The sequence below is a fragment of the Salmo salar genome, chromosome ssa09, assembly GCF_905237065.1.
Source record: "Salmo salar chromosome ssa09, Ssal_v3.1, whole genome shotgun sequence".
Taxonomy (NCBI): Eukaryota; Metazoa; Chordata; class Actinopteri; order Salmoniformes; family Salmonidae; genus Salmo; species Salmo salar.
In genome coordinates this window covers 131,546,227-131,559,342 of record NC_059450.1, presented here as the reverse complement: position 1 = coordinate 131,559,342, position 13,116 = coordinate 131,546,227, and the positions used below count along the sequence as shown (strand labels likewise).

The 13,116-nt window shown below is 44.4% G+C and overlaps 1 protein-coding gene across 1 annotated transcript in view; it reads left to right on the top strand.

Annotated features, from left to right (window-relative positions):
* The first annotated feature begins 1,976 nt into the window (after nt 1-1,976).
* The window catches only part of LOC106612932 (reticulon-4 receptor-like 1), a 215,998-nt gene continuing 204,858 nt past the window's right edge, over nt 1,977-13,116 (top strand). The window contains exon 1 of the mRNA XM_014214597.2: nt 1,977-3,176. Within this exon, the coding sequence (XP_014070072.1) occupies nt 3,164-3,176 (13 nt within the window). The 5' untranslated portion in view covers nt 1,977-3,163. The remainder of the gene's footprint in view (nt 3,177-13,116) is intronic.

The following is a 13,116-nucleotide window of genomic DNA, read 5'->3' as shown; positions in this document are numbered from 1 at the left end:
AGGAATATATTTCAGGATGTAGAAGACATCCCCCCAGGAATATATTTCAGGATGTAGAAGACATCCCCCCCAGGAATATACTTCAGGATGTAGAAGACATCCCCCCAGGAATATATTTCAGGATGTAGAAGACATACCCCCAGGAATATATTTCAGGATGTAGAAGACATACCCCCCAGGAATATATTTCAGGATGTAGAAGACATACCCCCCAGGAATATATTTCAGGATGTAGAAGACCTCCCCCCAGGAATATATTTCAGGATGTAGAAGACATCCCCTCAGGAATATATTTCAAGATGTAGAAGACATCCCCCCCAAGAAGTCACAGCATGTCACATCAGCATCCAGCTCTGCAGCAGTTTGATGTATGAATTGTGTATGTAGTGTAAAAACTGTAGGAAATAGGTACCAAAAACTGTCAAGAATAATAAACAAGAAAAAGTATGAGCAATAACAATAGTGTGCTTTGCATGCTGAAAGCACAGAAATAATAATAACTTTTCATATGTTATAACAGAAAATAGGACTAATATAATATACTGAATAGCCAGCATCTTACCATCAAAACAAACACCCCATAGTTGTTTGAGAAACCTTGCTTTGATAGGCCCTGTGGTGTGAACAAGGTACACTTTTCAATTAAGGAATGACAATCAATTGGTACAGTTCAGTGGAATAATTTAAAGAAATACCTAACCTGAACATCATCTGCACCAAAAGTCCTCCAAGGTCCAGGGGACAAGATCTGAGCAATGTTTCTGTGAACACAGTGTATGTGAAAGTAAATAAAAAGTACACTTCAACAGCTTTTTATACTCCAGCACGCATAACAGTTTTCAACACCGTTGGAACTGAATTAGCCCAGAGGCTAATTCAGGGGGGGGGGGTCATAATGGGTTCAAAGAGAACTGCCCCACTGATAATGTTATCCATGGTTCTGTTTCCATCTGTTTAATGCACCGAATGGGAAATTATGTATCATACATGTATGTAATTACATACATATTTTACATAGTACATTTTACTTTAAATAAAACAGAGCCACAGATTTAAAAAATAATAATAATTGGACAAGTGGTCTAAAACTGAACTAGCACTATCCAGATGGGATGAAACCCGGTGCCCTAAAACCTGAATGGTTGGGTGTGACTTTCATCTCTCCAGCCAGTGCCATGGCAGGTTCTTGAAAGAAAATCTCCCTAGCTTGTGGCCTCAGTATCTGTTAAATGTGTTCAAATACGAACAGACACATTTTGACATACAGCTTTCAAACCTATAACATTAAAGTTGTTGGATGTATACTGAAAAACCAGAGGTAGTGGTTAATGAAACATAGTTATGACGCATATTAATTCTAGCAAAGAATAAGATCGGAAATGAGCAACTTCGTTTTACAGTAAACAAACAATAACAAAGGAAAAACTACATTTACTTACACATATTGTCCAATGTTTTTATCCGTGTAGGTTAGGTTCGTTTAAGATTCGCTTTCGTTGACGTTGCTACCTTCGACGTGAACCTCAACTTGGGTGACCTTGAATGAGAAGGGAAGGGTTAAACGCGTTTGAGTCCGCCCACATTGAGCCCGGCCCGGAACTGCACACTCCAGTCAGGGACTTGTCGACTATTTGCATTGTCCTCCCCTCTTTTACACCGCTGCTACTATCTGTTGTTATCATGTATTTTTAGTCCCTTTAATAACTCTACCTACATGTACATATTACCTCAACTAACCGGTTGCCCCACACATTGACTCTGTTCCGTACCCCCTGTATATAGTGTCGCTATTGTTATTTTACTGCTGCTCTTTAATGACTTGTTACTTTTATTTCTTAGTCTTATCCGTATTTTTTTAAACTGCATTGTTTAGGGGCTCGTAAGTAACCATTTCACTGTAAGGTCTACACTTGTATGTGTGTGACTAATACAATTTGATTTGACTAGTGGTCATTGTCATGTGTCAATCATGCATGTAACGGTACCGACCACATTTCTAAACCAAATTCCAGCATCTCTCAGAGCCTGAAGAAAATTAAGGATCTTGATGATTAGGCTAACATGCGAAGAATACAAGATATTACATTGAGTTACATAAGTTATTGTGTTTTATTTGGCACTTTTAATTTGTGTGAATAATACTGCCCCCTAAACACGGAATTGGAATGTAGGTGATAATAAGATAATTGTAATATTTTCCCTTCAAGTGGAGGGCTGAACATTCAGACTTTGCCAGCAAACACCGGAGAAAACGGAGCAAGCCAACTCAGAGACGGACGGAGAGGGTGCAATGATGAGGCAGAGCGGACCCACAGCTTTACTTTCTTTATTCTACCTTAAGCGCAGGATGGCGAAAGTCTACATTCTCTGAGGAAGTGGCGTAAATTGCAAGGTCTTCACAGATAAGACCGGAGAAAGGCAGGAATTTTACTGCAGCTCCCAAACACTACGGGAAAGCGCGGGAATATATTATTGGAGGGATTTATACGGATCGAAACGCATCAAAATCCACGTTTTTAATGAAGATTTGAGGACCCAGCGCCTAATCCAACTTCAGAAACGAAATGTGAATCTAAATAACTTATTGTGATAAGGAAAGAGTTGAACGAATATGATATGATCCATCCGACTTCGTTCGAGAAGGAATTTAGATTGCCCTTTTAAAATGATTAACTCTCTATTTGGAGACAGGCTGTGAGCACAGTCGTTTTGCCCAAAAAATTGTAATAGCTGTTTTGCATTCATTTGAAGTGAGTGTACAAATGATGGTTAACAACGATTGAAACGAGCTCTACGGTACCTCTCACAAGCCGAACAGTAGGGTATTTTGCTTTTGAAATGATATTTTCAATGCATTTGTTCGCAATGCGTAACGTTACCCTTGCGTGTTTTCCAAATCCTGCTTGAAAAGGTATGTCCCATAGACTAGCCTACTCAACGGGATGAGAGGAGACTAATGTTCGTTGACTATTTTATACATCACAACTGAATGTGTTGGCTGGACGGCAACCGCGACAAGAGGAGCAACATTAGACGCATCATAAAACAAAGAAACATTTAAAACTTTTATTTTGATAACTTCGAAAATAGAGAGCCCACGTTTAGTCTGGAATACAAGAATAGATGATTCTCAAAAGACATAGGACGACATAAATCTTCCACTATGTTCAAAGGTGGTAAGTGTGCTTTAACTTTTTATCATCATCAGTCCGATTATTATCATCATCAGTCCGAGTTATTATTATGCCAAAAACACCTTGTGGTTGTTCAGTATTTTCCTCCAATGAATAGTGCGCAAATGCTTATTTGACTACAATGTGTTATGTTATCATGTCTGCTGCTATGGGTGATGACAAATATGTTATGATGATACAGTTCACCAGCACCGTAGGCTAATGATTCTTGCAGGTAATGAGCGAGAACGTGGCAGTTTATTGCGACGATGAAATGGTTTCCAGATTTGCACAACATTAAGCCCTGTGTGCGCGAGCCTGGCGTGAATGAAATATTCAGACATAGGCCTACCACGAATACTATATTTGATATTAACGGCTGATGCCGCACTGCAGTTTATGAGTTGTGTTCAGTCTCTGTCTCTCGGATAAGCATTATGTGCCTTCTGATTATAGCATTCTTGGGCATTGATCAAGGGCTGGCTAGGTGATATGGACAAGACAGGCGCGGCATAATGCTTCATGAAGGATATATGTGGGTGGTCAGTAACCAGAATAAAATATTTTCCTTTTAAATTGACAGTTGCTCCTGACTTTATATAGAATTCAAACATTGATTTATGCTGACAATGTCACGACCTGAACCACTTCTTATTACACATGAACATACATTTAACCCCGTCTATCCCCATGGCATTCCACACACTCACTCACGCACGCACACGCACACACACACACACACACACACACACACACACACGATCTCCATATTCTCATTGAATTTGCTGCTGAAGAACAATCATATTATTTGACCCTGAGTAGCAATGGTCAAAGCATTCTTAATGCCTTAGTAATACCGTTGTAATTGGTCTGCTGGTTTTGATGCGATCTTTCTGATATTTTGCTCTCTTGATCATTTGACTCCTTTGATTGTTTCAATATGAAGATTATATACTTGAAGAAAAACAATTTCAAAAATCTTTCATCATTTTACTTCTGACAAAATGGTTCCCCTCATTTCGCCCAGCATCAATAGAAGGCCACTGTTTGGCTTTCAACTATGTGTGCCTATGCATTGCTCTCAACTCCTTTAATGCATGCAGCATTACTGTAGCTCTCCCTGACAGTCATCATCAGATTGATTATTGATCCAGGGTTGGAGATGTGATGTCTCTATGATGAACTCACATAGCCAGTAACTAACTGTCTGTGCTTCAAGGACCCTGATCATTATGTGAACTGAACAGACTCGTCAGGTTAGCTAGGAACTCCCTGTTGAGTCAGGAGATGGAGTACCCCATCCACTTAAAACAGGAGTTTACAGATGTAGGATCTTCATTTGAGCCAGATTTCTACAGGAAAATAATCCTGCCGCAAAGGAAATGTGAATTATTATGTGCATTGTATTTAATTACCTTTTTGTAGGGATTGATACATTTTTCGTAAGGGAAAATCAAGTCTGGAAAACAAACTTCAGAAGCCTTTTTAAACCTCAAATACACTACACGTTTTACATTTCCTGCATTGCAGGAAAGTTCTCCTGCAACAGGGTGATCAAATTAAAATCCTACATATGTTGTTTGAGTGAGTTAGAAGGTAGAGTGTTTTAGTGCTTAATGTATGACTGAGCTCCAGGCCACTATGCATACTGTCTGTCAGCTGCTGTTTTCATGGTCATGTAAATTGTATTTATTTTACGAGGCAAGTCAGTTAAGAACAAATTGTTATTTTCAATGACAGCCTAGGAACATTGGGTTAACTGCCTTGTTCAGGGGCAGAACGACAGATTTTTACCTTGTCAGCTCGGGGATTCGATCTTGCAACCTTTCGGTTATAAGTCCAACTCTCTAACCACTAGGCTACCTAGTGCCGCTAAAGGCTGCTCATGGTCATTGTATGGCAGTAAACACTCCAGTGCTTTACTTGGTGCTATTATTGTGGTACACTTTACAGTTGTATTTGCTGTGCAGGATACTAACACACAATGAGAACACTTCAAATAACATGCATGGCATGAATACTGTACAAACATGACCAAGATAGTCAGGATGGCTATAAAAAAAGTGTTTGTTTAGCCAAGAAACATACAATCATTTTATTGCAAATGTACTATTATTTGCAATAAAATGTAATGACAATTCAAATGATTAATTTGAAAGTTGTGTTGGAACTCTTGAATGTGCTTTCTTGCTTTTGAAGTCAGCCGGCCGTGACCGCGCACAATTGGCCCAGCGTCATCCAGGTTCGGAGAGGGTTTGGCCGGACGCGATTTTGTTGTCCCATCGCGCTCTAGCGATTCCTTGTGGAGGGTCGGGCACCTGCATGCTGACTTCGCTTGCCAACTGGACAGTGTTTCCTTCCGAGACATTGGTGCGGCTGGCTTCCGGGTTAAGCGGGCAGTGTGTCAAGAAGCAGTGTGGCTTGGCGGGGTCGTGTTTCGGAGGACGCACGGCTCTCGACCGTCACCTCTCCCGAGTCCGTAAGGGAGTTGCAGCGATGGGACAAGACTGTAACTACCAATTAGATACAACAAGATCGGGGAGAAAAATACATTAAAAAAAAGAAACTCAGTATGCCAAAAATCCCTCCAATCAGAATAGACTGTTGATGAGGCATCAGCCAGTTTTAGCAGGAACAATCCAGAAGATGTTTGGTGAGTTAGACGTACACTATACGCCCTGAACAACACGTTGTGGGGAGTCTGGCTGATGCATCCGGCCTGACATTTGGTGAGTGACACATTTCCCTTTCAAATTGAGTTATTGAGAGTTTGGCATGACAGCAGAAGCACTACTCAGGTTGACAAGAGAAGTCGTGACTAGCTGTGTAATTATTACCATGTGATTAGCCTCGGAAATGCTGGCTTCTCACGTTCTGTTTCAATAGTTGAGTCGACAAAACGAGATTTGAAAGGATGGCGCCGTGAGATTACCAAGTAATGGACTGGAGCTGAACAGGGTATTGGCATTACACATGTTTTGTCACCCAATGGATGATTTGTATGTAGCTGCACCAGAGTAGTAAGCCTACCAAGCTGATCTGAGTTTTGTTGATGTTGTATGGAATCCAAAGTAAGTCTGGTCAATAAGCCGACCTGATGTGGAAATGTTCTCTGTCTAGGCGTGCAGTACAATGTCTATGTATGCAAAGTGATGTAGGTGTGCCATGCCGGTCCTATCTGTGTGTGAACAGCATGTGTGTCTGAGTCTGCTGTCCCTGTTTTTGGTTTCTGTCCCTATCACTAATCCCTGTGTGTGTGGCCCTCTTGCTCAGTGCTAGTGGTCTGTTACCCTTCCCTGCTTCCCTGGGTTGCAGTGTCGCAGCTGGTGGGTTCTGATTACTATGCAGGTTATACAAATAAATATGTATAAACTCCCAGTAATTTATTGGTTAAACCGTCAACGTTTTGGCATCACTGTGCCTTCTTCAGGGTGACCCTGTGATCAGTGATGCCGAAACGATGGTGTTTTACCCAATAAATGACTGGGAGTTTATGTATGTAGAGCGACTCTTTATTTATTTGTATAGCTTACAGTTTATTCGCCCTTAGTCAGCACCTCTACACTAAATTATTTTATCTGGGTGTGTGCCAACTCAAGGTTTTATTATACTATGCAGGTTATACCATCTCTCTTTCTCTCTCTCTCTCTCTCTCTCTCTCTCTCTCTCTCTCTCTCTCTCTCTCTCTCTCTCTTTTCTCTCTCTCTCTCTTTCTCTCTCTCTCTTTCTTTGTCTGTCTCTCTCTCTCTCGCTTTCTCTCTCTCTCTCTTTCTCTCTCTCTCTCTTTCTCTTTCTTTGTCTGTCTGTCTCTCTCTCTTTCTCTCTCTCTCTCTCTCTCTCTCTCGCTCTCTCTCTTTCTCTTTCTCTGTCTGTCTCTCTCTCTCTCTCTCGCTCTCCATACCCAGTCATCCATGGAACAGACACGGGGAGATGTGTCAGAGTAGTGCTGCGATAGATAGAGGGAGGTGTGATGTTGACTGTATATACCCTGCTGTGATGTGCTATAATTGCTGGTGCATGTCACTCAGGCTTATAGGGGGCTGGATACAGGCTTTCCTTGGCCATTTTGAGACTTTCCTGTCTCTACGCGTTCACGATCTCCCCCACTCACCTGCACCCACACAGACAAGTACACACATGCACACACGCGGCCACTCACGCACACACACACGCACGCACACACACACACACACACACACACACACACACACACACACACACACACACACACACACACACACACACACACACACACACACACACACACACACACACACACACACACACACACACACACACACACACACACACACACACACACACACACACACTTGTCCATTGACATTCTGTAAGCACTATACCCACAGTGTTAGTTTGTACTTTTCATTTGTGTCCATCCTCTGCATAAAGAAGACATTCAGAATGACAAGGTTTTTACAAAATATCTTATTGGGAAATGTGTCTGATCAACATAAAGTACTGCTCAGACTCCAATAATGTAATGAATGTACTTTGAGAGAACAAAACATTGCAAATCTAGCAAGATGTCAGCTTGCGCAGCCTAACTGTACTCTGATGTTGAATGAATGCTAATTATTGGAAAATTGGGATAGTTCTCCCTCTCAAACACAGCATCTAAGACGAACAAAAGCCCAACGCTTCCTTCATCATTCAGCTCCATCACCACAGAATATACAGAGATAATTGTTTGAGCAATCAAATTTAGTAGCATAGAGTAATCACTCTCTGTAAATCATCTCTAATTACGTGCCAGAGTAGTAGCACATTGCCTATTGAGTTGGCCCTGTTGTTTTCCAGTACATGCAGTGCATGGTGGAGGGGACAACAGAGAGGATTTACCAATAATGAGCCCAGTGGAACACAATGTAAAGGACTAAGGAAAACACCTGTGGCCCCAGTCAGTCAGCTCTCAGTCTCCAGCCCTGCCCTGCCTACTCCCAGGGCTCACTGAGTGGGTGCTAGGGAACCCAGCTCAGCCTTACAGCTCCCACTCAGTCAGCTCTTAGCAGCACTAGGGAGACAAGCTGATCAAATAACCAACTATCAACCTCTCAGGCATCAAGAGGCCCTCCATGACTATCTGTCTGTCAGAGATGGTTTTTCACCCAGAGATAATATAATCTCCTAGACGTCACCAGTCTCCATTCTAGATACCTTCAGCAGAGGTCTAGACTCACAGTCAGGGGGAATTTACATCTATCTTTGTCACTGAAGGACAAACAGCAGTCTGGCCAGAGCTGAAATCACATAGACAGTACCCTGAGGCAAAGCCTCCTCAGAACAATGATTTGATATCACCATGGATTTACACAGCACAGTATCTGACTCTAAATACCCATCTGTCACTTTATGTGTGGAGAACATTCAGACAGCCAGACCAAATGAGGGAACTTGTTCTGTGACTTATATTTAAAGAGGCCATTTGAATAGAACATAATAATCTCCTAACATGTTGTCATGATTGCACTACGACTTATTGTGATGCAAAGTATTCCTGTGGTTGTGGATTGTGGGCTAGGTATGAGGGGTGCTGTGGGTTTAGGGTTGGGTATGAGGTGTGCTGTGGGCTATGTATGAGGGTTGCTGTGGGTTTAGGGTTGGGTATGAGGCGTGCTGTGGGCTATGTATGAGGGTTGCTGTGGGTTTAGGGTTGGTATGAGGCGTGCTGTGGGCTGTGTATGAGGGGTGCTGTGGGTTTATGGCTGGGTATGAGGCGTGCTGTGGGTTTAGGGCTGGGTATGAGGGGTGCTGTGGGTTTAGGGCTGGGTATGAGGGGTGCTGTGGGTTTAGGGCTGGGTATGAGGCGTGCTGTGGGTTTAGGGCTATGTATGAGGCGTGCTGGGGTTTAGGGCTGGGTATGAGGGGTGCTGTGGGTTTAGGGCTAGGTATGAGGCGTGCTGGGGTTTAGGGCTGGGTATGAGGTGTGCTGTGTGCTGTGTATGTGGGGTGCTGTGGGTTTAGGGCTGGGTATGAGGCATGCTGTGGGTTTATGGCTGGGTATGAGGCGTGCTGTGGGTTTAGGGCTAGATATGAGGGTTTAGGGCTGGGTATGAGGGGTGCTATGGGTTTAGGGCTAGGTATGAGGCGTGCTGTGTGTTTAGTGCTGGGTATGAGGGGTGCTGTGGGTTTAGGGCTAGGTATGAGGCGTGCTGTGGGTTTATGGCTGGGTATGAGGCATGCTGTGGGTTTATGGCTGGGTATGAGGCGTGCTGTGGGTTTATGGCTGGGTATGAGGCGTGCTATGGGTTTAGGGATAGATATGAGGCGTGCTGTGTGTTTAGTGCTGGGTATGAGGGGTGCTGTGGGTTTAGGGCTAGATATGAGGCGTGCTGTGGGTTTAGGGCTGGGTATGAGGGGTGCTGTGGGTTTAGTGCTGGGTATGAGGCGTGCTGTGGGTTTAGGGCTAGGTATGAGGGGTGCTGTGGGTTTAGGGCTATGTATGAGGCGTGCTGGGGTTTAGGGCTGGGTATGAGGGGTGCTGTGGGTTTAGGGCTAGGTATGAGGCGTGCTGGGGTTTAGGGCTGGGTATGAGGTGTGCTGTGTGCTGTGTATGTGGGGTGCTGTGGGTTTAGGGCTGGGTATGAGGCATGCTGTGGGTTTATGGCTGGGTATGAGGCGTGCTGTGGGTTTAGGGCTAGATATGAGGGTTTAGGGCTGGGTATGAGGGGTGCTATGGGTTTAGGGCTAGGTATGAGGCGTGCTGTGTGTTTAGTGCTGGGTATGAGGGGTGCTGTGGGTTTAGGGCTAGGTATGAGGCGTGCTGTGGGTTTATGGCTGGGTATGAGGCATGCTGTGGGTTTATGGCTGGGTATGAGGCGTGCTGTGGGTTTATGGCTGGGTATGAGGCGTGCTATGGGTTTAGGGATAGATATGAGGCGTGCTGTGTGTTTAGTGCTGGGTATGAGGGGTGCTGTGGGTTTAGGGCTGGGTATGAGGGGTGCTGTGGGTTTAGGGTTAGGTATGAGGCGTGCAGTGTGTTTAGTGCTGGGTATGAGGCGTGCTGTGGGTTTAGGGCTAGGTATGAGGCGTGCTGTGTGTTTAGTGCTGGGTATGAGGCGTGCTGTGGGTTTAGGGCTAGGTATGAGGCGTGCTGTGGGTTTAGGGCTGGGTATGAGGGGTGCTGTGGGTTTAGGGCTAGGTATGAGGCGTGCGGTGGGTTTAGGGCTGGGTATGAGGGGTTCTGTGGGTTTAGGGCTAGGTATGAGGCGTGCTGTGGGTTTAGGGATAGGTATGAGGGGTGCTATGGGTTTATGGCTGGGTATGAGGGGTGCTGAGGGTTTAGGGCTAGGTATGAGGCGTGCTGTGGGTTTAGGGCTGGGTATGAGGGGTTCTGGGGTTTAGGGCTATGTAGACAGGAGTGTAGGGGGGATGTGAAGAGGAGAATATAGAGTGGAGCAAAAACATAAACCTCAGACTGATCCCTTAAATCTTTCTAAGCTCCCTGAAAAACAGAAAGCGAATCCAGGGTGAGAACAGTGTTGCCAATCCTAATCTGACGCTTGTTTAAAAATGTCTATTTTAAGACTCTCTTCCTGTCTCTTTTGATAACAAAAAAAGAACACACACACACACACACACACACACACACACACACACACACACACACACACACACACACACACACACACACACACACACACACACACACACACGCACACTTGCCCATGCACACTCAAACACACACATATCAATTCTCTAATCTCCCCTTTTTAGCATACCCTCTAATACAAATCAGGGTAGGGCAATCCAAAACTTTTGAGCAGGCTGATTTGTCTATTTGTAGCCTATCTGACCCTGTCCATATGAGACATCATCTCAGGTAGTTGACTGAGTTACTACCTCTCATTGGAGAGCTGAGGCTCAATCAGTAGACTGCTCTCCTACACACCTCTGACTCTGGCAGTGCATGCCAAACACCTAATTTAGTTGAAGGAGATTCATCCAATCATAGGGCCAGTTACTGAGTGGCCGATACATGATGGTGTTACCATGGAAGCCTCTGGCACTATTCAACAGCATGATACTTAACAGAGGATGACAAATAATTGCAGAGAGAGAGCGTGAGTGGGTGTGTAGGTGTGTGTATGGGTGTGTGGGTGTGTGGGTGTGGGTGTGTGGGTGTGGGTGTGTGGGTGGGTGTGTGGGTGTGTGAATGGGTGTGGGTGTGTGGGTGGGTGTGGGTGTGTGAATGGGTGTGGGTGTGTGTATGGGTGTGTGGGTGTGGGTGCGTGTATGGGTGTGTGGGTGTGTGTATGGGTGTGTGTGTGGGTGTGGGTGTGGGTGAGACGATAGCAGCTCTGACTGGTATGCATGTCACTTATTTCATGAACTGCTGATACTCTGGAAGCCATTTTCACGCTTCCCTGTCAACCATTTCACACCAAATTAGGGCAGACGGCTCTGCATGGCTTCCAAAAGTGGATGTTCTCTTCCTACAGTATAAGGTCAAACACTCTCCTATTCATGCAGTCTAAAGAGTTATCTTGAATGATTTAATACACAGTACATTTTAACTGGGCACAGAAGCGGAAAATAAATCTACAAAATTCTCCCTTATCTCAGTTTACCCTTTAGATTCACCTGAGTCTTCAGTAAACATCATCTTCCCGTCTTTGTAATGGAAATGTGATGCAGGGCCAGGCATTACCGGATGATAATGAGGTGAAAGAGACAAACAACCTAAGCCCTGTTGGTTTTTGTAATATGAATAATTAATTTCTGATAAAGTGGCTAATTGGAGTTTAAAGGTCAATGTCAATGGGAATGCCATAGATCTTATGAGAGGAGGGGAGAGGAGGGGAGGTAGATAGATAGATAAGAGAGAAGGGAGGGACAGAGGAAAAGGAGGAGACAGTCCAGTTGACAGTAATCCCAGGTGTTCTCCTGTTACTCTGACAGCTCTTCCCGTACTGAGCCCTATTCCCTAGAATACATCACCATTGTGTGCTGAGGACAGAGATTCAGGCACAGCAGCTGCCCTCTGACCCGGGGCATCAGTCTGCCCTTTTGGCATTGAGAGTTAGCACTTCCATAACCAGATGAAAAGGCTCATCACCAGGGAAAGATGAGGAGGTGGGGGGGTTTGGATTCACCAGGTTGGAAGCCCATAGTGACAAGATACAGACATGCAGAATGCTTACATAATACACACATATTACCAACCACACACGTGCAGATATGCACACAAACACACACAAGCAAGGACACACAAATACACTGAGATATACAGTCTCGTATAGTGTATTACATTCCCTGTGTACTGATTGTGACTCCTTTTAACGATTCATCTTGTTTATTATGCCCCAGTTTAATCTCCCACTCCGCCCATGTCACATCCAGACCTCATATATCCCAAGATGGTTGACTTGAAAACAATGGGCTAATTAAGTCTCCAGTTGTAGGCTATGGTATTGGATGCAGTAATGCAATTTCACGATGGCTCCAAAATGATAGTTTCTATACTTGGATTCTCTGCTAAATTAAAAACAGTCTGCGGGGAATTCGAACCATGAAAAACACAAACCAATCTTCTAAATGCAGGAACTACTCTCTCCTCTCATTTCCTTTCCTATCCCTCTCTCTGACTAAGCCCACCTCCTACTCTCTAACTCAAATAGCTCTCGTCTCCCCCGTACTTCCCTTCCCTTAATGAGGCAGGGTGCTGTGACAGGCGTGGCTGTAAAGCGCGGAGTGGATATGTTAGGTGGAATGTTATATGTGCTCTTACCTCTTTCGGGGCTGTGGCTGTGAGGGGCCGATGGGTGTTCAGCTCAACAAAGGGCCCCAGCCTCTGCAGATGAACAGTGGTGCTGTAATGTATTCACAGAGTTGCTTATGATATTGCTGTTATACAGCACTCTCTCTCCCAACACGCACTCCCACTCAAACCTCCAGCTGGGAGAATGGGCACCAAAATGACAAG